The sequence below is a fragment of the Elephantulus edwardii genome, unplaced genomic scaffold (assembly GCF_000299155.1).
Source record: "Elephantulus edwardii isolate Elephantulus edwardi_28Jun2011 unplaced genomic scaffold, EleEdw1.0 scaffold00048, whole genome shotgun sequence".
In the NCBI taxonomy this organism is placed as follows: Eukaryota; Metazoa; Chordata; class Mammalia; order Macroscelidea; family Macroscelididae; genus Elephantulus; species Elephantulus edwardii.
Window position 1 is genome coordinate 340,009 of NW_006399798.1, and position 24,980 is coordinate 364,988.

Here is a 24,980-nt window from a genome sequence, read left to right on the forward strand (position 1 = left end):
ATAGCTGGAGCTCATTAGCACCTGTCCTCCACTCAGGAGCTCTAGGTTCAAGAACTCAGCTGATAAACAGATGAGCAGTTCAAAGCCACCAGCTGCTCCTCAGGAGAAAGCAGTGGCAGTATGTACTGGAAGTCCTCAGGGGCAGCATGCCCATCCTTTAGGACCCCTGTGAGTCAGGGGGATTTGTAATAAGAGCCAAAAAAGCCCCTGCCCTCTGACTCTGGCTAAGGAAACTACACACATCCAGGGATGTGAAGCTAAGCTGAGACCTGCATGGAGGGTGCGTGGATCCAGCAGGCACACGAAGCAGCAGGGGGCGTCTGCACTGTGGGCAGAAGAGGAGTCGGTGAAGACTGTGGGAACCCTGGAAACTTGGCCTGGCCTCCCCAACTCCAATCAAAGACAAACACGCCCGCAGCTCCTGGTTTCAGGTTTCACTTCAGACCCAAAAGCCAGAGCCAATGGCAAGGGAAGAAGAGCCTGCAAATCCCACAAAGGGCCTTTCAGCCCTGCTTCCGGAGGGCACGCCGAGGAGTCCCATTCCCTCACATTCCTGGGGAAAGGCGTCGGACTGCGCTGCACAAAAGCTGCCCAAGGGCCACACACGCCCAGAAACTGGCCAGGCCCCAGAGCCTCCGCTGCCCCGCACCCTACAGAGACACAGTGAGAGGATCCACCAGCAGCAGGACACTACGTACATACCCCAAAACACACCAGCCACTCCACTTTCAAAAAACCCAGGTTTTTCACAAAAAATCTGAATGGAAGACATTTTCCATCTCAGCTCCCCTCCAAGGCTCATCAAGGGAAGAATCCAACACCACCTCATTTTCTTCCCACCCCCTGGCCTGCCCAAGGCGCCCCTCACTCTGTGGTCAACACTCTGGCAAGACAATCCCCAGGGGTTGTCAGGGACCTCAGGCTTCAACAAAGCTTAGAGTCAAAGCAACTGCTGCAGAGGGGGCACAGGCCTGTGGGGGCTTGTGGGAGGTAGTAGACTGGGAGGTCTACAGAGAAAGCAGGGTAGAGAGGGACTGAGGAGAGTGTGGACCTGTGGGGGTGGTAGACTGGCAGTATCTCCGGGGAAACAGGAGACTAGGGGCCATGTGGGGACAGTAGGCCAGGGATCTACAGGGAAAGCAGGGTAGAGAGGGACTGAGGAGGGCCGGTCTAGGGGCCCATGAAGAGGTAGCAGACTGGGGATGCCTATAGGACTTCAGGCACACGGGGGCTGAGGAGGGGCAGGGACCTGTAGGGAGCTGGCAGACTGGGGGGTGGCCAGAGGGAAATCAAGGTCCAGGGAGACAGAGTAAAAATGGGAGAAGAGGTACCCGCAGGGGAGAGCTGAGTACCTGCGGAGGGCAGGAGGTAAGGGCTGAAGGCACAAGGGGCACAGCACGGGGCCAAGAATGCCCACTAGAGTGAACATGGAGGGAGGTTAAGGGAGTTAGGGACACAGGGGTCAGTGGGCACAGGGAAGGGGGAATAGGAACCAGGGGCTGGGGTAGGGAGGAGGCAGCAGAGGGGCTGAGTGGAGATAATTGTGCAGGGGACTCAGGAACAGGGACTGCTTCTGGGTGAGGACACAGAAGGGTGTCAGGGTACTTCTGAGTGTGCATATAGCCCAAGGTGGCTGTGGAAGCGTAGAAGGTGCAGGTCCGGGGTGCCTACAAGCATGGTTTCAGGTAAAGGCTGGTGGCTCCCAGGAGTCAGCAAACCTGAGACCCAAAGACACCTGGACCATTAATCCAGCAGCGTCTAGGTCACAGTGAGAGCCCTGGTACACAAGAACTCATCTCCTACAGACAGCATGGCCAGGCCTGGGGACTCAGAGGGTGAGGACTGAGACCGGAAAACAAGTTGCCCCAGGGAGGAGCACTCGGGCACTGTGCAGGGAGAGGGCAGCAGCCACACAGACACCTCCCCAAAGGCTCTAGGGGGTGAGCAGACAGCACACAGGTCCTGGAATTTTACTCCTGAGGGGGCCTCACTGAATGGAACAAGAAAATCTGGGGACATTCCTTCAAGTGGAAGAGGGGAGTATGTGGAGGTAGCCTCAGAGTGAGGGGAGAGATGGGTGCACAGGAGAGGAAGCAACAGGGAGAAAGGCAGGAAGGGGGAGGAGGACTGACTCTGGAGGGTGGGGCAGGCCCATGCATAGACCATCTTGCTAAAAAGAGCTCTCAGAGACAAGGTCTGGAAATGCTGACCAGGGTCAGAGTAGAGGTCAGGATGCGCTGACTAGGGATGAGGTTGGGACATGCTAACCAAGGTCAGGGTCAGGATAAAATGACCTGGGGCCAGGGTTAAGAAATGCTGGCCAGAGTCAGGATCAGGATGCACTGACTGACCAGGTAAGGGACAAACTGACCAGGGCTGGGGTCAAGGTCAGCACACACTGACTGGGATGCGCTGACCAGAGTTGGGATGAATTAACTGGGATTATGGTCAAGGTCGGCACACAGTAACCAGGTTCAGGGTCAAGATCAGGCCACACTGACCAGGTCTAACTAACCAGGATTGGGGTCAGGGTTGGGAAATAGTGATCAGGGTCAGGACAGGGTTGAGACATGGGAGAGCGGCGGGAAGAGGCACAGTGAAGGTGATGGCACTACAAAGACTCAAAGTTACCGTGTCCAGAAAACCCCACAAGAGGCAAAGCCTGGGCCAGGAATGAGTGTTCCGTCACAGGCATGTGGGTCGTGTGGGGGGCAGCACTCATCAAAGCCACTACCTGGAACCCAAGCATCTGCTAAATGGACATCCTACTCTTAGAAGAAATGTGAACAGAAATCGAACTCTAAGCAACCCAGTGCTTCTGGGGTGAGTGCAGCCATGTGGGCAACTTATTCTGAGATGCATGAACATAGATGGACTGACATTAAGGCGGATGGTATGGTCGATATAGCAAAACTCCAGCCCTGGACTACAGAGGGCAGCTCTGTGAGCATTGACTGCGCTGTAATTTTCCATGTCAAAATGCTGAAGGTGAGAGGGCAGACTCAAAAGCATAGTCTTTTCAACAGTACTATTGGAAACAAGATGGCATTCTGAACATAAAAACATTCTGGCCCCGAATCCACACTTCCCAGTTGGCCTCTAGTCTCTGACTCACCCTAATCAAAGGGTGTGCTCAGCCAGAAGAGAGCTCCTGGGGTCCACATCTTAGGCAAAAAGTCCAACTTGGAGAGGCAGGTGCAAGGGGAGGAGGGCAAGAAAAAATACAGGATGGAGCAGAAATGGAAGTCAGAGAGGAAATGGTGGTGGGGCGGGAATGGAAGCAGGGAAACAAAAGGGCAAGGCGAATGGAAACGGAGATAGGTGTGGGAATGGAAGGGGGAGAAGAAGGAAGCAGGGATGGAACTGGAGACAAAGAGAAGAGGGTGTATAAACGGAGGGAGGTGTGGAAATGGAGATGGGGAGGAAATGGAAGTGGTGGAAACTGGATAGGGTGGAAACTGAGGCAGGTGTGTAAATGGAGGTGGGGAAGGAAATGGAACGTGGGGGAGAGAAAAGTTGTGGAAATGGAGATGGGAGAGGAAATGGACATGGAGAGGAAGCAGAGAAAAGGGTGAAAACGAAAGGAGGTGGGAAAGGAAGTGGAAGTGGAGGTAGAAATGGAAGGGGGTTGGAAACAGGTGTGTAAATGGGGGTGGGAGTGTAAATGGGGATGAGTGTGTAAATGGAGCTGGGTGTGTAAATGGTGGATTTGCAAAAGGAGTTGGGTGTGTAAATTGGGTGGGTGTGTAAAAGGAGTTGGGTGTGTAAACTGGGTGGCTGTGTGAAGGGGCAGGTGTGTAAATTGGGTGGGTGTGTAAAAGGGGGTAGATTTGTAAAAGGAGTTGGGTGTGTAGATGGGGTGGGTGTGTAAAAGGAGGTGGGTGTGTAAAAGGGAGTCGGTTAGGGGGTGGGTGTGTAAAGGGGGTGGTTGTGTTAAAGGAGGTGGGTGTGTAAATGGGGTGGGTGTGCAGATGGGGGTGGGTGTGTAAAAGGGGGTGGATGTGTAGACGGGGTGGGTGGAAACAGATGGGGTGAAAAGGGAGGTGGGGAAGGAATTGGAGGTGGGGTAGAAATGGAGGAGAAAATGAAGGGGGTAAGAATAGGGGTGGAGACTAAACAGAGATAAGGGTACAAATGGAGGTGGGGAGGGGACTGTAAGTGGAGGTAGAAATAGAGGTGGGGTGGAAATGGGGGACTGGAATGGAGGTAGGGCTGGAAATGGAAGTGGGGTAGAAATAGAAGCAGCATGGAAATGGATGTGGGGGTGGAAATGGAGTTAGGGTGTGAACTCTGATCCAGCAGCTAACTGGTCAGTCAGCTGAGAAAAGGTGACAATGGCCTCTGGGCAGAGAGAATGTGATGGAAATGGGCAGGCGCTGACCCCAAAAAAAGGAATATTTCCAATAAACTTCCAACTCTCCCAACAAACAGAGCTATACTAAGGCTGCTGTGTGCTCTGGAAGAGACCTCTCCACTGAGATTGTTAAGAGGGCCCAGCTGCCCCACACAGTGCCCCAGGCCAAGGAGCTCCCCACTTTCCAGATAGGCACAAGCACCAGTTACAGCCCTGAGTGGCCAGAGGACGCCCAGAGAAGAATCGCCCAGCTGAACGCTGCCCAAATCTGTTCCACAATCCTGAGAATAAGCAGGTGCTAGAGCCCACATTTAGGGTAGCAGGTAAACAAGGCAGCAAAGGCCATCTCACAAAAATACCTATGACTCTGGATCTTACAGGATGTATATAACTTGGGCAAAATAAAAAATTTTCAAGAAACAAAGCCCTTTGGCCCCGCAGATTTGTCCTTGTCACTGGTGTCAGATGGCTCTGACTCTGTCCCTCCCTGTCCCTGAAGGCACACCACAGTCCAAGCCCACTAATGAACAAGGTGATAGTCCCAACACAAAAGCAGGCCATTTAAGGGGTGAGGGAGCTTGGGCTAACAGACTCAAAAATCAATGTCTTGGTTATTTTCGGGAAGGGGGGTGGTGTCGCTGTAAGGTTGGAAGAATCAATTTCTCATGCCGCCTCATGCACAGGGCCACAGCTGGTCGCAGCCTGGGCATGCTTCAGCAGGTACCTGCAAGCAGCCAGGGTGACTTCCGTGTCAGGACACCGGCTCATGCCACAGTGGGGGTAGAGTGGGCAGCATGAGGTGGGCTAGAGCTGTCCTGGACGCTTAGGGTGCACACCAGGTGACCAACCTGCAGACACACACACGCTGTTGTCCACCTGCTCCCCATGGCTGTCTGCCAGCCCATCCAGCAGTGGTCTAGCCCCCCGCAACCCCCCGTAGGCAGCTCCCTTGGCGCCTGGGTGGAGAGCGGCCGAGTTGAGGTCAGGCTGAGCTAGAGTGCGGTGCAAACACACGAACCCTAGCTGCGGGCAGGAATAATATCAGGTGCATCTCTACGCCCCGAGGGCTCAACTCCTACACTTAAATCCCTCCCACTGGGAGAGCCGGCTCCAGTTTCACCTGCAGTCAGTGAGAACAGGTACTGCTTCTCCAGCACCGTCAGCACCTCAGCGACAGCCAGCCGACCTCAGCACCTCCCCAGCGGGTAAGTACTTGGGTTTCTCTTAACATCTAAGTTTTCTCTCTAAATGACTTTCCCCTCGGAGAGGGTCTGGTGGAGGGCTTCTCTGTGCGAGGACTCCGTTCTCTCCAGGGATCCCGCAGCGCCAGCAGGTGCACCGCGGGAGAGAGCTTCGCTCTCCCTGAGAGAGACCCAGCTGAAGGCTCACCTATGCCCTCCCTGGAGCATAAATGACACCGAAGTTCAACACGGAAGTGCCATATATGCACAGGAAGAAAGACATGATTCAGAGAATGTTACTGATTTTAATGTCTACTTTCTTCCTTTTAAAACCTTTTAAAGTTTGAAAGAAATACTTTTGAAGTATGTTTAGAAAAAGAAAGTCTGGCAAACAGATTCCCTCTGTCTAGAAAGATCTGATGCAGTTTTCCTTTCTTTATTAAGCAGGTCATAAATCTGCACGAAACCAATTTTTGGCTAAATCTGACCAAAGCCAGATTTCAGTTGAGTACAAGGTGTGTACGTCTATCACAGCATGCTATACTGAGTCTCAGCAGCCAGCCTGATTGCTGCAGTGCCGGGGAAGCAGGGCACGGCACTGGTGGGTGCCAGCAAGCAGCCAGGTGGGAGGCTGAGGCGGGGGCCTGGGGCGGGGACCCACGGCAGGGGCCCACAGCAGGGGCCTGGGGCATGGCTGGGGTCTAGGATCCATCCTTGCAGGCCATGGCCCAAAAAACAGCATTCCCCTAAGTGTGGGCTGGTCCCTCATTCTAGAGAACCGAAAGTCTACAGGGAGTGGTGGTTAATCGCTGGAAAAGCTCAATTGGAATAAAACTCACAAATCTTGTTCTTGCAACACCAGTGGGTAGGCGACAGCGGCGTGTCCTTGAGTTATGCAATCACGCCACATCACAATATTGTAATTATAGCATGCCCTTCACAGCCTCTGCCCGCTGAGGCTCCTTGCCAGACAGCCGGACACCTCCGAGGGGCGGTGCAGCCTGTTGCAGGCTCAGGTGAGCCGGGCAGTGAGGGCCCAGCCTGTCACAGCTGTGGCCTATAAACTCAAGCTGTAATTACCTCATAGTGCCCTATCAAGGTTCTTAAGAAAACAGCCTTTTCATCTTTCCTTCAACGTGTAGGCTGCTCAGAGACTTTCGAAGCCAGCGGCTACTCGCTATCACCCCAAGAACTGGCAGTCACACTAACTCACACTAACCGTCCACACTCGGGAGCTGAAGACAGTCGCAGCTTAGGTAGTTTGGTGCTTTAAACACAAGATAAACAGAGCCAGCGGCCAACCAAAGCCTCAGACTGGGAGCTGGGAGCAGTTTCACAAAGGCAGCCCTGGGCGCCAAGCCCACACAGGACAGGCCCCCCGCCACAGCTCTCCTTCACAAAGTCGGTCAGCACAGGCCCGGGGCAGCCACCAGCCTGCAACTGGGCAAAGGTGTTACCACATGTGAGAAGGCAGATGTGGCAGGGATGCCCGGGGCCACCCACACTGGCCGGGTGTGGTCAGGCCACCGCAGTCCTGTGGTCATCAGGGCATACAGCACACAATGGGCACTAGGACTGTTTCATTTCAGAACCACCCAGAGTGGCCCTCAGGGGTCTCTGTGCTAGGCCTTCTGCCATATGGACCTTGGAGACAGGGAGCAGCCCTGATCACCACCCTAGGGCTGAACAGAGGTCCCTCCCCAATGACTGTGGCAGGATGGGAGGAACTGCATCACAGAGCCCTTCTTCCAGGACAGCACCAGCTCCCAGTCTAAGGGGTAAGAAAAGCACAGTTCTAAGAAACCCCACTCCACACACAAATCGAGCATACACCATGCCCAGACAGCGTACATGACAGCCACGGGCTGAGAATCTGCTTGACCAGAAGCAGGACCTATGGAAACAACCCACTTATTAGCACCTTTAGAAATACTTCACCCCTGGATGCAAATTCACACTCAGGATAAACAGTTAAAGCTCTGGATTATTGTTTTGGCAACAATATCCTTTTTCTCAGAATATTTACCCCACAGCTGCAGGACTGGACAAAGTCTAACAGGTCTAAACCGACCAGGCAGAGCCATGTGGAGGTGCACAGTGGCCAGGCGTTATTCAGGGGTGACGGGGGCCAGCAGTCAGGTCATGAGTGAACCCCAAAAGAAAGCTCATCATTCTCATGGCTGTGTTTTCATACCACTGCCCTAGCCAACCTGGGGCTACTCCCAACTCCAGGTCCTCAGTGGCTTTTTATCCACTGCTTGCTATCTCCCACAGGACGGGGGCCCACAGGCTGCTTCCTCCTTAAAACATGCCAACCTGCCAGAGGGTGGAAGGCGGGCAGCTCAGACCAAGACTTGGCGTCTGGTTTAAAGTGTGTGGCTGCTGCCACCCTGGGTTCTCCCCTTCGCTCTCTCTGTGCTATGAAACCTGGAAACATTCATCCAACCCGTGTCTGTGTGCTGGCTTGCCTCGCCCGAAAGAAGAGCCACCTAAGTGCTCTCAGGCCAGCACAGGCAGGGCCCCTTCCTTGCACTGAAGGAAGCAGTTGCACATTTGCTTTGAATTTGGGAACCAGAGGCAGCTCCCTGGCCTCCACTTTGCCATCGCAGATCCTGGTTCACAACTGATAAGCATTTTGCAACTGTCACCTTTTTTGTCATGATGCTTTTTGAGCAGTGGTGAAATCATCTGCTTCCAGGTCTGTGCCATGACAGATCCTATACGACCATGGGAACCTGACTGGTAGAGGTTCTCACGCCCTCAGAGCCGGTGCAGTGGGGCATGCCTGCACACGCCCGCGAGGGTGAGCCAGCCAGCCCTGGGCCAGGAGCCGGCTCCCTGCTTCCTCCAGAGGCAAGTGAGCGCGTCATGCAGCACCTGGGCACCTCAAGTCAGGGCTGAGAGCAGACAGAAAGGCTCAGTGAGTGGAGAGCAGACAAGGCACGCAGTTACCAGCATGTGCAGGAACTGGAGTAGAGTTGGGGCACAGTAGGGAGGGGACAGGATGCATCTTGACCTCTGGTCAGGAGCAGGTGGTACTTCTTCCAGGCGTGGGCAGAGAAACTAACTGCTCCAAGGGCTGGTGTCTAGTGCCTTGCAGTGCACAATGTCTCCTCCGTCCAGAGCCCAGGGTTCCTCTCACTGTCACCCAGAACCTACCAGGCAGGGGGCTCTCCTGAGCCCCTTTTTATTGAACCATCAGTCTCAGAAAGAACTGACCACAGAAGTGGACACCAACAGAAGCAATCTGGGGAAGGAGGACATTATTCTTTGTATTTTTAAGATATATGAATGAACAAGCAGAGAAACCAGTTTGCTTAGAACAAAATCAGATAGCCGTCAGAGACTCTGAGGCATACAAAATGCACGTGAAACTCCCACTCCCCAACAGGTGGCTGAGGGAGGGGCACCAGGTAGCACCTCGGGTAGGGGGAGAAGCTCCTGGATGCACCTAAGGTGGGAAGAGGGGTGCCTGATACCACTTCAGGTGGGGACAGACACTCCCAGTACCACCTCAGGTAGAGGGGAGGGTGCTCATGGTAGCACATCAGGTGGCGGAGGGTGACTGGTTCCATCTCAGGTGGGGGGAGACATTCCCAGCACCACCTTAGGCGGGGGGAGAAGTGCCTAGTAGCACCGAAGGTGCAGGGAAGTACAAGGCCTCATTTCCTTCACTTATTCCCACTAAATATTTTCAAGATTCCTTAAATCTTTCTTAAAAGCTCCTTACCCGCAGCGTCCCACCCACACCCATCTCTCCAGGCTGGCAGGGATGGAAGGGGCCCTTTGTTCTAGGCCTAAGGCACCTGGAGCCCAGGAGCACAGTGAGGTATAAGAGGGCAGGCAGGGGTGTCCTGAAGACCCAGGGCTTCCAGCTGGGGTGACTACCAGGACACTGGAGTCCCTACTGGAGCCCGTCCAGCCCAGGCTCCTCCTAAACGCTCTGGAGGACCAACGCAACCATACCTTGATGCGGTTTGCGCGCAATGGCCTCTGCTTGCCTCTCAGCACCCATACCACACCTGTACTCCTGATCAGGACAGGGTGACCAGGGCCACGGTGGCTCTCACAGGCCACACTCACACCCTCCAGGCCACCATCCATACAACTGGTCTGCTTATTCCCAGAGAGAGCAAGCCATGGGTGGGCCTGTCGTTACCACCCTCCCTCTGTTTTTCTCTGCTGGTATATGCAGGAGGCACAGTGTGGTGGACAGGCAGGTCCTTCCTTCTTTGACAGGCTGGGAAGCAGAGTCGCGTGCCACACTGGCCCATCTATGCCATCCACACAAGCGTACGTGCACCGTACTCTACCTGCCCAGGGTCAGAGAGAGCTTCTCTCTGTCTTCCATGGAAAAGGGAGCAGCACCAGGGGCCCAGGGCTACCACAGAGGTCCTGACACAGAGAGAGGGGCTAGAGGCCACCTGGGACTGCAGCCTCATCAGGTGTGCCCAGAGCGCACGCCAACACTCAACATCACTCCTGCCTCGGTCATCCCTTGGGTCAGACATGCATACCCAGGGCTCTGTCCACATGATGCATGGCCCTGCGTGCTGGGGTCAGGCTGGTGGGAGGCTGGGAGGGAGGGCAGCATGTCAGACATCCCAGGACACACCTGAAAAGGCTGTGCTAACAGTCCACTCCTCTCTGCAGCTCTCCTATGTCCACTCAGGTTCGGGAGCACTGGCTGCGGATGGCAGGGCTGTGAAAGGACAGCTCACACACACACACAAACACACACACACGCCCCACGTAGACGCGGCCCCACGCAGAGACGGCTGCAGGAGGCAGACGCGGCCGCGGAGATGAGCCTCCTCAAGGAGCGCAAGCCCAAGAAGCCGCACTACATCCCCAGGCCCCCGGGGAAGCCCTTCAAGTACAAGTGCTTCCAGTGCCCCTTCACCTGCAACGAGAAGTCACATCTGTTCAACCACATGAAGTACGGCCTCTGCAAGAACTCCATCACCCTGGTGTCTGAGCAGGACCGCCTGCCCAAGTGCCCCAAGTCCAGCCTCACCGACTCCAAGCAGTCGAGCCCAGTAGATGCTGCGGCCAAGCCACTGTCTGCTAGGACAGCCACAAATGGGCTCTCAACCTTTGATCCCAAGCTCCAGCATGGCATTACCAAGGAGGCTGTGAAGGAGAACCCAGATCTGCAGGCACGCATGCCCCCCAAGCCACCAGCGCTGCACAAGGACACCACACCATGCAGCCCAGCTCCCGACGCCCCGGGCCCACCGGTCCTAGATGCCGTGGGCCGGCTATCAGCCTTCGTACCCGTGGGAGAGCACAGACTCAAGGTGCCCGAGCACCCAGAAGCCACAGAGCTGCTGGCACTGCCAGGCCCCACAGCCAAGGCCGCCTCCTTCCACACCAAGTCTGCATTCCACGCACCCAGCTACCCATGGAAGGCTGGCTCGCCTTTCCTCCCACCCGAATTCTCCCACAAGATCCCGTCCACAAAGGGGTTTGGCCCCATATCCCCCTATGTACAGCCACCTCTCCCAGAGTATCCTCCTCACTTCTACACGGAGCACGGACTGGCGACGATCTACTCCCCCTACTTGCTGCCCAGCACAGCAGCTGAAGGTGACAGTGCCCTGCTGTCCATTTATGGGGCCCAAGACCAGAGACACTGCCTCCCGCACCCCGGGGCCCTCCCGAAACACCTGAGCACACCTCCGTCCACCTATGACCACTACAGGCTCTTCCAGCAGTACCACGCCAGCCTGCCCTTGCCCTATGGCTTTTACCGCCCTGAGTCTGCCTTCTCCTCATACAGCCTCAAGCTCCCACCCTTGGCCGGGGTCGCCCGGGACCACACTACACATCTGCTGGAGGAGACCACCCTGGCATACTCATCTCTGAGTCCATCCAAGCTAACGCCTCTGAGCTCCCACAAGAAGCACCCTGAGTTAGGGAAAGAAAGCCCAAGTCCCCAAGCCAAGGACACCCCCAAAGATGGGCAGAGAGATGCTGAGGGGGCCAAGATGAGCCCCCGGGCAGGCAGTGCTGCCACTGGCTCCCCAGGAAGACCGAGCCCCACTAACTTCACGCAGACGAGCCACACGTGCGAGGGCTTGTGTGATCTCTCGGGCAAGCCAGCCCCCAGCCCCGTGGGGAGGCTGTACCCAACCGAGCAGAACCCCAAGGCCTTCAAGCCTATGCAGAAGGGTGCAGACTGTCCAAGCCCACAGGCACAGAGCCTTGAGGAACCAGCAAGGTAAGGAAGCCACAACCTCAGTTGCAATGTGTATCCCAGAACAGCTCCAGAATGTTCCCAGGCCAGGTTCCCACTAACCTTTCTCTTTGCCTCTTCTAGCCTCGAGATGTTGAACGAAGAACTCCCTCCTGAGACAGGGAGCAGCTCTCAGGATGCTAAGCCAACACCTTCTGGCCCGCAAGACAGCTCTGGGATTGTCCCACTGAACCTTTCCAAGAAGCCAGTCCCAGGGGGCCCCAGACTTGCATACAGAGGCCCAGCCCTTGTGGACACACAGGACTTCCCTGAGGACCCACAGGACATGCCCCTCAACCTCTCTGTGAAGGACCCTTGCAATGCTCAGGTGCTGAGACCACCCTACCACAGCCCATCACCAGAGGCAGAGCCAAAGGCCACTCAGAAGACCACAGCCAGCCCCCAGGAGGGGCCACTGGACAGAGAGGGCAGCCCAGAGGGCCAGACAGAGGAGGCCATGGCAGGGGCTTCAGGCACAAGGCCCTTGGACGAACAAGCAGTCGACAGCAGTGAAGAGCAGAAGCAAACGGCTGCAGTGGCTCTCTGCCAGCTCGCTGCTTACAGCCCAGAGAAGGGCAGAGTGGACAGTGAAGAGAGCAGTGCCCAGGGGGTGCCTGCAGAGCAGGACGCACCCACGCTCAGCACCAAGGAGAACCAGGACGTCCAGAGCAGCACAATCAAGCCTAAAGCACAAAAGAGGACAGGCCACAAGGACTCAGGGAAGTCCCTGGCAGGAGCAAAGAAAACCAAGCCAAATGACATGGCCAGGGTGCTCACGCTGAGGCGGCGGGCACGGTGCCTCAATGCCTGACCATACTGCTTACCCCCATGAGGGCCGCACAGACCACACCTTGTGCCACTCACCAGACCCCATCTTTCTAAATCAGCTGCTGGAGAGTCAGGCTTCTGTGAACATCAAGTCAAAAATTAAACCCAGTGCTGTTGAGTTCATGCCAGCTCAAAGGGACGACCCCACGTGTGCAAAGAACAACAGCCTCCCTGATGCTGGCTCAGGGGGACCCCACGTGTGTAGATAACTGCCACCTGCATCCCAGCTCACAGGGACCCCATGTGTACAGAGAAGACCTGTCCCCCTGATCTTGGCTCATGGGGACCCCGTGTGTGCAGAAAAGAAGTGACCCCCATCCTGGCTCACAGGGACCCCATTTGTGCAGAGAACTGCCCCCATGAGCTCTCTCGGCTGTGATCTTTCCAAGGGCTGTTCCCCTTGGTCTGGCTTCTTCCATGGTCCCACTGGAGGATCAACCTTTGTGTTAAAAGGTGCTGAGGCACAATCTGTGCAACCCTGAGGGCTCCTGCTCTAAGGCAAGAAGTTCAAAACACACTCTCACCTCTGGGATGTCCACAGGAAACGCTCAGGTCTGACAGTGCTGTGCTATGCGTACCCCCTACAGGACACCTCCCTACAAGTATCTCAGCACCACAAACATCTTTAACTGCTTTCCCATACAATCCAGCTGGCATGCTTTGAGATAAGAAACGAATACTGGTGGGGGGATCCACCAGGGAAATTCTTAGGAGACAGCATTAAAATCTGTACGTGAAAATACAGTTTCTGTGACTGGAGACAGCAACCAAATATTGAGAGGTTATTTATACAAATAATTTATTTCCATTAGGGAAAACATACATTGGTGAAGGTATTATCAATAAACCCTATTTGTTTTAAATGTTACACTGAGTATTCAATCTTGTATCCCACTACTTAAAATAAAGTACATAGTATTAAATTCCAATAAACTCATATGTGAACTCTGAAGACACATACAGGAAGATGAGCATGATATCTGTTCTGAATTCTCAAAAGAAGAGCTCTCAACTAAAGGCGCAACAAAAACATCTAGACATGTGTGAATGAGACAAGAGCGTAAGAGACGGGCACGTGAGAGACATGTGAGAAAGACAAACAAGTGAGAGAACAAAGTGTGAGAGACAGGCACATGAGAGATGTGAGAGACATGTGAGAAAGACAGACGAACAAGTGAGAGAATAAAGTGGGAGAGACAGGCACGTAATAGAGACAGATGTGAGAAACACAGATGTGTGTAAGAGAGAAAGACACATTTAAGAGTGACTGACAGCTGTGTGTGGGAGAAAGAGACATGTAAGACGGAGTCACGTGAGAGAGAGACACACACAGACACACAGATGTGTGAGAGGGAGAAATGGATGTGAGAGAGAAAGACATAGGAGACAGACAGATGTGTGAGAGAGACAGAAATGAGGAGGTGTGTGTGTGAGAAGGAAAGAGATGTATAAGAGGGTCAAGGTCAGTGCCGTCACCTAACACACATCAGCCAGAACTACGGCCCAGGTCTCCCCAGGTCACCACACACAGACTCATCTTACATGAACCTCTCACACCAGCCAGGCCCACGGACAGGACACTTCCTTACAGCTCGCCTCTCACACGGCTGCTGGGCCCGGACATGTCGGGAAGCCACATGAAGAGAGAGGGGACAGGAAAGCTCAGGAGCATGTCTCCATGACCTGGGGTCAGGAGGTGAGCACTTCGCTATCACACAAAACCTCATACAGTAAACGAGACCAACCATGTGACGGTGCATCCATGAGAAGACAACCCTCCCCATGTGGGCAAACATCTGCAGACCATGTGTTCAAAAGGAAACTTGTGTCAGAGAATCAAACTGGACCAGAAGCTCCACAGAGAGAGGAGACAAGGCTGAGAGGTGCTGGTCATCAGTGCTATCAAGCAAACACACACATTAGAAGTTGGTGAAGTGAGAGGCTGTAGCTGGAGGTGCCAGAGCCTACTGAGGAGAGCATCCCCCACCAGCCAGAACCCATCCACTGCCCACACTTACCATCCGTGAGCCGAGTGGGAAGCAGCAGGCCTCTCCTGCCCAGCTCTGCCAGGGCCAGGCATCCCCCATGCCACGCATTGTCCGTCTCCTGGAAACTGACAACACAGGACAGAGGTTAGCTGTCATTTCAGCTCTGATCCAACCTTCAGACCGACAAGCACAGAGCTGGCAGGCCATGTTCTAGGCTCAGAAGCCACGCTAAAGCCCACACATACGTTCTTATAAATGCAAGCTGCCTCAAAAAGTTAAATACTCCATTTGAATATGATGAAAATGTCATCTTCAGTACAGGCACGCTCTATTTGATCATGTTTTGCATCTTCTTTTATTTCCTTCATTTTATTGTGATTTGGGGCACCCCTGCATAGCAGCGTGTGCTGTGTCCCCATGTCACATTCTGGTCATTCTCACATTATTTCCAAGTTTCTCATCAGCCTCATATACACTTAACAGACCTCTCACTCACTCCCCGTCACTCCTTCCCTCCCTACTCCTCTCTCTCTCACTGCTGTCAAGTCAAAACCGACTCAAGCTGTAAATCACAAGCTCTCTGGAGGAGTAACTGGTGAACTGAAAACATCAGAGCCGGGGTTAGCAGAGCAGCACTACTGCCTGTGCCACCAGAACCCCTCATGTGTACTGGGAAGCCAGAAACTGCACCTGCCTGCTTTCTCTGTGCTCTCACTTCACTGCAGTAAGTAGTCTTATAGGTACGTCCTCTCTTCTCTTCAGACCTCAAGAGACAGCCTATGTTGCGGTTAAAGAGCAACACTTGGCGGGTATGAGCCAGAAAAGAGAAGAGTCACCGTGCCACACTGCAGTGAGCACCAGCCCCACTCACTCTCACACGGCACAGGTGTGGAGGGCAGCCTTTCCCCAGCACACTGCTCTGAGCCATGGTAACGTGTGAGACGTAACAGCAGGTAGGACTCAAAGAAATGAGACTTTATTAAACGAAGGATCTCTTAGAAGAAAAAGAACAAGGAGCCCTCCTTTAAAGGACATACATTATTTAAGGCTCACTGTCAAGACAAAACTTATCAGGATAATAAAACGGCATGGAGAGAATTTTACCATTTGGAACACAGCCAAGTAAAGTGTTACAATGACTAACAACAGCTGTAAAGTGGTCTGAGAGTTTCTGGCCTAAGTGTGGCCTCCTGGCCTGGATGAGCGAGAAGAGGGCTGCTCAGATGGACAAGAGCTGTGCCAAGTTTCTTCACTGGTCTGATGACGTCACCCACAGCAAACAAAAGGATGCTGCTCTCTTATGAACTAATTAATATGATGGCAAATGAACGGTGAGAAGAGCCAGCTATGCAGCATCACCACCTCGGCGTGAAAACAGGAAGACACCGGGGAGAGGACTGTCCATTCCCCCACACCATTCCTCACAGGGTCCATGTGCAAGACATGCCCCCAACCAGAGACCCAGGCTCGGCTCCTCCCCAGAGCTGACAGTCAACTCATGAGCAATTTCCACCACATAACCTGCCAGATGTCTTTTCCAGAGGGTGTCTGACCATTTCAAGATGAAGCATCAGCACTTTGTGTTCTTTTGAACTAGACAGAAACGTTTTCAACTTTCCCTCAAGGTGTATCAACTGATGCTCTGATGAGGCCAGGGCACCATGACCATAGTGATTCAACACGAAGGCCTGCAGCGTGAGCAGTACCCTGCACAGCTGGTCCAGCCATGGAGGCAGAGGCCACTGACCAAAGACACTGCTTATCAGCTGGTCCAGCCATGGGAGGCAGAGGCCACTGACCACAGACACTGCTTTCAGAGAGCCCACCCTCATTGCAGACAGGCCCAGGCTGGTGAAGAGAGGCAACCTCAGAGAGCTCAGGAAAGGGAAAGCCTTCCTCCAAGGAGGTGCCCCCTAGACAGGAGCAGAGCACCACTAGCCCTCATCCTCTCCCATGAGTGGATGTGGCACTGGGCACCAAAGGCAGTCACACAGGACATGCAAGGGCTCCCCACAGAACCCTCACACACACCATGGTAATGCTGGGGTCCTGGAGGCACACAGGACAACAACCCTCCAGAGTGAACAGTGGTCTCAGATGACGACACACAGAAAAAGCAGGAAAATGGCAGGAACAGGCCGCAAGGCCCACAGTTAGAGTTGGTGCAGAGCCTCATCCACATGAAACAGTGTGTTTGCTGACTGCTAGGCCTCAAACATGTTAGGCAGGTAGCTGGGAACTGATGTCCTGGACTCAAGGAGCACTCAGAAGCAAGGGTAGATGGGTAGCAGGATGATACCAGAGAGAACAAAAGACAGTGGGTGGAAGACTCAGCCTTCAAGACTCTCAACTTCAGCAGAAAAATGGGTATAGAGAAGAGCCATGTCTGGGGACCAAGGGGCACATGCAGGGTGGACAAAGCAGGTTTGCACACAAGGAAGCTCAAGAGAAAGTGGAAAGAGCGTAGGCTCAGGAGAACGGTGTGGCAGGGGCAGGGTTGCATGTGTTAAAGACAAGCGCACTCCGTGAGAGTGATAGGCATGCCCTGGCCAGCACACCCACAACAGCAGTGCAGGAGAGAGACTATGGCAGGGAGGAAGGAGGGAGGCACATATGGAGGAAAACCTAGGGAGCGCCTAGACAAACTGACAGTCAAACAGCTGAACAACTTGCAGGAATACTACAGTAGAAGGGAGAGAGGAAAATCGGAAGCACCTGAGGCAAGGCTGGAGGGGAAACTGAGAAGAAGGGAGCCCATGAAAGATGAATGGAGCTTGGCACCACTGACCCCAAGGCCTGCCCTACTCCCACAGGAAGATCCAGGAGCAACCACTCACAGGAGTCCAGTGGACAATGTCAGCAAGATAGGGCTGGGATCATGTCAACACAGGAAGAGAGCTCTCTCCAGACCTCCCCACGGAAGAGGCCAAAGTCTGTCAGCACAGTACAGCCACACCCACTGACCTTGCATAAAGCACAGATGGCCAGCTGTGGATATGCTACTTCCCTCATGCCTCAAGTTGCCACTGAGCAGCTCAGAGTGAAGGGGAGCACAAAGGCACTCTGGCAGGGCCAACACTGCTGGTGCAGGGCTGCCCTGTGACTAACAGGATAGCTGCCCCAGTGGACAGCCACACAGTGAAAGCCACCATAAGAAAAGCAGCAATTAAAGAGGGCCACAGGACATTCAGATGGCGGGGAAGAAGAACAAACTGGGGAGGAGGGTGGAGAGAATGGTGCGGCAATGAAGGAGTGAAAGCCCAGAATCCCTGTGAATGTTCATTGAAACTAATAAAATTTAATAATAATTTTTAAAAAAAATTTAATAATAATTAAAAAAAAAAGTTGGAAACAGAAATGCCATTTGACCCAGCAATTCCACTATTGGCAATATACCCTAAGGAAACCATAACCTTGAAGGAAGACAAAAAGGAGGGGAGGAATGATGTATATTGCATTGAAACAGATGAGGAAGAGAACTGTTTAAAAGGGATATATGATTAGGAATTATTGTCATAACAGAAGTCCAGAATGAAGGCTGCACAGTGGAGTGGACTTGGGGCGGGAAGAGGGACTGCATAACAATGGAAGAGTTTTTATTTTTCTTTTCAAGGAGAAGAGAGAATGGGGGAGAGGGGATGGGCAGGGAGAAAAGTGCAACAATGAATGACTGGAAACCCTAAGTCTCTGTAAACTTTCATTAAAATTAATAAAAAACAAGGAAACCATAATCGCTACCCAAGCAGGAAAAAAAAAAAGAGGGCCACAGGGCCATGTGTCCTATTATCAAATGCCATCCAAACATCCTAGACAAGGCCACAGTGCCAGGCTGCCAACAACACCCACTATCACCCACACCTCCTAGCAAAGGTCACAATGCCAGTGGTCTAACACGCTGAGTGCCATCCACAGATGTCTATTCCATAACAAGAAGTAGCCTCCACAGCAGATACTATAATCTTGGTCGGAGGTGAGCTAGCCAGTCACATTCCTGGAAGCGTAACAGTTTATGGGACCATCCTTCATTTATCTAAAATCTGTCAGCCCACCCCATCTCAGGACCTGAGCCGCCAGACAACTCCAAATTCTCCAAAAGGCTATTAGACAGAGGCATGCATCTTTTTACTTAGTTCAGTGGAATTAACTAAAAGCTGAAGTTCAGTCCTATCACAATGTTATCATTTTAAGGGCCTGAGAGCCACATATGGCTAGCCTGGAACAGCACGGATCTAGAATATTCTTTCACTGCAGAGCAGTCTCTTAGAGGACCCAGGTATAGAACGTTTCACTGCTATGGAGTGTTCCTTTGTATTGCACTGGGTTAGAACAATCCATCACTGCACAGCACTCCTGGATAGCACAGGCCTAGAACTCTATCACCACAGAGCACTCCTTCAGACAGCATAGGTCCAGAACAGTCTACCACAGTGGCCCACTCTCCTGGTGGTGGCCCAGGTCTAAAACACTCCATAATTGCGGGGTTCTCCCTTGGATAGTATGGGTCTACTAGGAACACTCTTGGACAGCACAGATCTACAATATTCCATCACTGAAGAGCACTGTCTTGGATGGTACAGATCTGGATCTCCCCATAAGTTCCCTAAGGATGGATATCCACACAAGTTCAAAACTTAATCCTCTCTTTCCTTAAGGTCTTCACAAATTACATATTTTGGCTGATGAAAAAGCTTTTAAGAAACAACTAGAGTTTTCTTGCAACCACTATGGAAGGCAATACGGTGCTTTCTCAAAAAGCTGAAAACAGAAATACCATTTGACCCAGCAATTCCACTCTGCCACTCAAGCAGATATATGCACACCCAATGTTTATTACAGCTTTGTTCACAATAACAAAGAGTTGTAAACAACCCAAGTTCCCATCAACAAACAAATGGCTGGAGAAGCTGTGGTATATTCACACAATGGAATATTATGCAGCACTGAAAAACAAAGAACTCATGAAATATACAAAATAGGTGACCATGGAGGATATTATACTAAGTGAAATATCTCAGTCACAAAAAAGACAAATACTGCATAACACCACTGTTATATAACAGGACTGACATGGGGGTTGGGGGAAAGCTAAGAAAAAAGGGGATAAATAATGTACACGGATTTGAAACAGGCGAGGAGAGAACTGTATAAAAGGAATATATGATTAGGTATTACTGGCATGACAAGAGTCCAGAATAAGAGCTGCATAGTAAAGTGGTCCGGGATAGGGGGGGGCTATATAACAATGAAAGAACTTTTTTCCCCAAAGAAAAGAGCGAGCAGGGGGTGGGGGGAGAAGGGAGGAAAATGTGCAACAATGAATGAATGGAAATCCAAATTCTTTATAAACTTTCATTAAATTCTCAATTAAAAAAAGAAATAACTAGAGTTTTCAAGTTCGAGACAAAAAAACCAAAAACCACAAACACTTTTTTGAGCTCTGAGGAAGTAAACTTGAGGCTTCAATTAGATAATGTTGCATACCTGAAACAGTCAAGTGCAGAGCCCACCACGTCGTCCGCCAGGTCCTGGGGAAGCCGCCCAGCTATTCTGCCAATGCTGAGAGAAGAGAGCACGTCATCCAGGCCCATCAGTGCAAACATGCTGTCCCAGGCCTGCCTAGTAAACACTGCTCTCTTGGGGCAGGGGTGGATATAAGCCTCTTACACATCATACTCAACAGCAGATTCAAATACATGGGGGCAGAAGGCCCCAAGGAGAACAATTCTGTCCCCAAGTGAGTGGGCGTGCATGCCATGGGCTGTGCCTGGTCCGCAACAACATCACAGCAGCAGCTCACTTTACAAACTGGTCTGAGACCTGCGGACCCCATGATGGCACCTGAAGACACCATGCTCATATCCTCTAACTCCCACCCACCCACACCTGCTGCCCTCAATGCTCTACACTCAACACTCCTTGGTGGCTCCATCAGAAAGGAAGGCTTTACATCCATCTGTGGAGGGCAGTGGGGTGATAACAGTGGGAGCAGTGGGCTGATGAGAGTGGGGGCAGTGGGGTGATGAGGGGTGGTGAGGGTCGGGGCAGCAGGGTGACAAGGGTGGAGCCAGCGAGGTGACGAGGGTGGGGGCAGCAGGGTGACAAGGGAGGGGGCAGCGGATGACAAAGGTGGGGTTAGTGAGGTGACAAGAAACGAGGGCAGTGGGGTAAGAATGAGGACAGACATACAACTGTCTGTGGATAAAGAGCAGGGTACAGCAAGGAATTGCAATCATGAAAGGGACATTGGAAATGAAAACCAGATCTGATTACAGCAGCACGTACCCTTTGGCTGCTGACCACCGCACGACTGTGTCCTTGTCCTTCAGACCAGCCAGCAGCTGCTCTGCAGGGACAGAAGAAAGACCAGCACTAGAGGTAAGTCTACATCTGCCCAGTACTCAGACACCAACCTGTCATTCTCATCTCAGGAATGTCTACCAACTCTCCAAATCTTCAGCTGGAGCAGGGGCAGGAGACAGGGAGGGTGGACGTGATGCTCTCGCTGAGCACTGGATGCTGCTTGGAGGAGCTGAGAGGAACAGGATGCCTAACGAGGGGGCTGGTCCACGCACCGATCACACTCTCCACCTCCTCCGGCACGTCATAGTCTTCCTCTCTGTCTGGGGTCCCGGAGTGGGGCGTCTGCTCACGCTGCTTCTGACTGGAGAGATTGGCAGCCAGAGAGCGGCTACCACGCTGATACCTGCACAGAACACAAGGAGCTTCCACGCGTGCTCACAGTGTGGCTGAAAACACAACCCCGACAACAGCACAGAAAGAACCCACAGACGAGGGACCTTTGCAGAAACCATCTATCAGGTCCGTTTTCCCCACTATATAGAAACTGCTGCCACTGACCAACAAAAGGAACAACAGGCTTGGACAGGCCGTTCATCAGAGAAGATCAGCACATGGCCAAGCACATGAAGCTCCCTCAACACCAAACGTCAATGCCACGGTGCTCACTCCCAGCGGCCAGCGAGTGAGAGAAACGCTCCACACAGGAGCTCAAGGCCAGGACCTTCTGGAAGGACGCCTCCGACCTATCTTCCAAGGAGCTTCTGGGTGCTGGATGAGCTGGAATCGCCAGTCTTGCTGCTGGTCATCCAGTCTTGGCCACCTAAGGCTACCCGCTAGCCATGAGAGATGCAATGAGATCACACTTGACCCTCCCCAGGACAGCTGTGACCAAGAAAGCAGAAGACAACAGGTGCCGGCAAGGTTGGGAGGAGTGAAGCCCACATTCACTGCCAGTCGGGGGTGACACACCGGGGAAAAGTACGGTTTTTTTAAAAGTTTAACAAAGAACTACAATGGGGCCTGCAGTCCCAAACCCCAATGGAGGAGTACGTACACAAGAGAAAGCTCAGAGTATTCCCTCCCTCAGTATCTCCATACACCCCACCTCGCAGACAGGAACCCCAGGCCACGCCAGCTCATGCCCGCCAGGCCAGCCCCATGGCTCTCCCTGCCCTGGCCACCTGGTGCTCCACCACCCACCCTGTCAAGTGGAGGCCAGCAGCAACTCTCCCAGGATGTGGACCAAGAACAGCCACACTCCTGGTGCAACACAAGGGGGCTCAACGCAGCTCTGAGTCCCCACTGCCATAAGATGCTGCACAGGTCCTGGACCTCTCTGTGCCTCATTTTCCCCACCTACGAAGGAAAGAGTGCTTCTATGTAGAGCTCCAAAGGTAGAGAGATGGTCTGGGACACAGCAATATTTGGACAATTCTGAAAGATACCAACCCACGGACTTCCAAGGAGAAAAAGTACACAGCCCGTCTAAGGGCACAAGAGTTAAACTGTCCAAAGACAGAAGAGGAGCGTTTGTGTTCACTGACCAAGAGAACATGCCTATAAGCCCTGGTCTCTATACTCTCCCCAGTGGCTGGCAGGACAGTGCCAATAAGCAGGAGCTCGTGGCCCAGCAGGGGGACTGGACAGCTAGCTGATAATGTAAAGAAGGTAAACAGCACCTGTGAGTACAGCCACGCAGATAAGATGGTAGACCACGAACATGGGCACTGGTCAGTTCTGCCACCCTGAGAGGCTTAGACTGAGCTGACAGGAAAAGGACCCAGGATGAGAGGGTGCAGTGTTTGCTGTAGATCTGAGCTCTCTGTGAAGATGAGGGATAAAGGGAGTGGCAGCAAAGAAAACAGAGAGCCAGAGGCCAGTGTGCATGTGAGCTGTAGGCTCCTCGCCCATGGAGATGGACAGCCATGTGAGGACATGAGGACTCATCCCTCCAACTAGAGTAACTCTTCCTGAAAGGTGAACATTCAGACTCTAACCCAAAGATGGCTCCTTCCAGAACCAGAAAGGTCTCTAGGAAAAAAAGGACATTAAGACACACTTCATAACCCTCAGATGCTGCTGTTGTCACTGAAATAAAGGAGTCACAGTGACTGAGCCAGAGACACTGAAGCACACCTGACTCACCTCCACTTAGCCACCCTGGGTTTCAGGAAGGTCAAGCCTAGCCGCTGGGCGAGCTTCACCCCAAGTTTCCGGAGGAGGGTTTGGTTGCAATCAGAGAGTCTGCAACTGCTGAGGTACTGGAGAACGGTGGGGGCTGAAAGGACAGCAAGGTAGTCGTTTTAGTGGGAAGATCTCACAAGGCTGTCCCTGCCTTGTCCACATGCATGGGCACACCTCACTGGGGCACTGTGCACGACTGACAGCCAGGGTCCCTGACAGCAGCTTGTGTGTAGGTGGAGTACCCAGGAGAGGAGCACTGGGTGAGAGAGCAGCTCACGCCCCAGAGAAAGATACGAGTGGCAAGACGAGCCTAGGGACAGGTCTGTCCATTGTTAGTAATGGGGCCAAGGAACAACTACAGCAAGGCACAACATACCTGAGCGTGGGGACACACACACTGCCCAGTGTGGTCTGGGGGACACCCCCGGACAGTGTGGGGACACACAAACCACCCAATGTGGCCTGGGGGACATCCCCTGAACAGTGTGGGGACACACACACTGCCCAGTGTGGTCTGGGAGACACCCCCAGACAGTGTGGGGACACACTCACCGTCCAGTATGGCCTAGGGGACATATCCCTCCCCCACCAGGCAGTGTAGGGACACACATCCCTCCCCCACTAGGCAGTGTAGGGACACAAATACCTCCCAATGTGGTCTGAAGGACACACAACCCCCAATGGACAGTGTGGGGGGACACATACCACCCAGTGAGGCCTGGGGTACACTCACACACCACCTGGCTATGTGGCCTGGGAGCACACACACCACCCACTGTGGCCTAGGGACATCACACCATCCAGTATATTCACTCACACAAACACTCCTTTCCCCACAAAGTGTTGCCTGGTGGAGCCTCGGGTAGGGGACGCAGAACAGAGCAGGATTGACTGTGATTTAACCTCTTATCATACCAATCTCTCTTTCTTTAAATGTGCCTCAAATTCCCATAGTCAAGATTTAAAAGAAAGGAGGATTCTAGCACTGAACACTCAGCCCTATAGCAGAGAGTGCTAGGAAGGCCCCTAGGCACCAGTGGGAAGATGCTGCACTTGGCCACTCTTGTCAACCGGGGTCCATTGAAAGCTCAAAGACGGAAGCCACCCTGTGGCCCCACTCCAAAGTGGACAGTATTCCTGAGACCACGATGAGGGAACAGGGTGACCTCAGTCATCTCCCCCCATGAAATTCCCCAAAAGCAAACATAGAGAACACAGAGTCAGGGTACAGCGTCATGATGTGGCCTCTTGAGTGAGCCCCTCACCACCTGCCTCAATTCTTGACAGTCAGAGATTTTACTCAAAGTGTAATCACTGATACACACACACACACACACAAGGAGCGACAATGGTGTCAGATGGGCCAAGAATGAGAGACATCAAGGAGGCACCTGGTCACACAAAGACAAGCCATAGCATAAACAGGCTCTCTCACCATAGGGTAAACAGTCTTCACGTGTTCCATGCTTAAATATCTGCGCCTGAAAAGAGAAAAGTCTTTTTAAAGAATTTTTAGTACTTTAAAGTTATCACAACAATTTACTACACGTTATAGAAAATGTTATTCATCACCAAATCACAAAAGAATACAAGGAAATCTTGAGGTGACACGGTCAGCACTAGGCAGCTAGAAGAGCCTCTGAGGATCGAGGGAGTCCATGGCTCCTTAAGGTCCCGTGTGCAAAAAGGTGGGACTTAATGAGAGTCACAGGCCACAGGACTTCACAAAGCAGGACGCCAGCACCAGCCACCTCCCCACCAGCAAGCACTTCAGGGTCCACAGCCCTGCACACAGACCATCTACCATACTCATATCAAGGAAGAGATCTGCTGGCCAGGAGAGCACAGTGTCCCCCAGCCCCTCTGTCTGCGCATCCTACAGCTCAGAAACGAGCAACCACTGACCA

The 24,980-nt window shown here is 52.9% G+C and overlaps 2 protein-coding genes across 2 annotated transcripts in view; one reads left to right on the forward strand and one right to left on the reverse strand.

Annotated features, from left to right (window-relative positions):
* Nucleotides 1–24,980, reverse strand: part of TBCD (tubulin folding cofactor D) — a 129,306-nt gene that overhangs the window by 80,810 nt on the left and 23,516 nt on the right. The window contains exons 8-13 of the mRNA XM_006886302.1: nucleotides 24,509–24,554; nucleotides 23,035–23,167; nucleotides 21,162–21,292; nucleotides 20,872–20,932; nucleotides 20,071–20,145; nucleotides 14,620–14,714 (exon numbers count right to left, since the gene is read on the reverse strand). Of these exons, the coding sequence (XP_006886364.1) occupies nucleotides 14,620–14,714; nucleotides 20,071–20,145; nucleotides 20,872–20,932; nucleotides 21,162–21,292; nucleotides 23,035–23,167; nucleotides 24,509–24,554 (541 nt within the window). The remainder of the gene's footprint in view (nucleotides 1–14,619; nucleotides 14,715–20,070; nucleotides 20,146–20,871; nucleotides 20,933–21,161; nucleotides 21,293–23,034; nucleotides 23,168–24,508; nucleotides 24,555–24,980) is intronic.
* ZNF750 (zinc finger protein 750) lies at nucleotides 10,341–12,584 on the forward strand. The gene is made up of 2 exons (XM_006886294.1): nucleotides 10,341–11,758; nucleotides 11,858–12,584. Exons 1-2 carry the CDS (start codon nucleotides 10,341–10,343, stop codon nucleotides 12,582–12,584), a joined length of 2,145 nt encoding a protein of 714 aa, XP_006886356.1.

Excerpts from the sequence above, each read along its gene's own strand:
- ZNF750 (XM_006886294.1), top strand. The coding sequence starts at position 10,341 with ATGAGCCTCCTCAAGGAGCGCAAGCCCAAGAAGCCGCACTACATCCCC. Across the intron at positions 11,759-11,857 it reads AGCCTTGAGGAACCAGCAAG|CCTCGAGATGTTGAACGAAG; the intron begins GTAAGGAAGCCA and ends TGCCTCTTCTAG.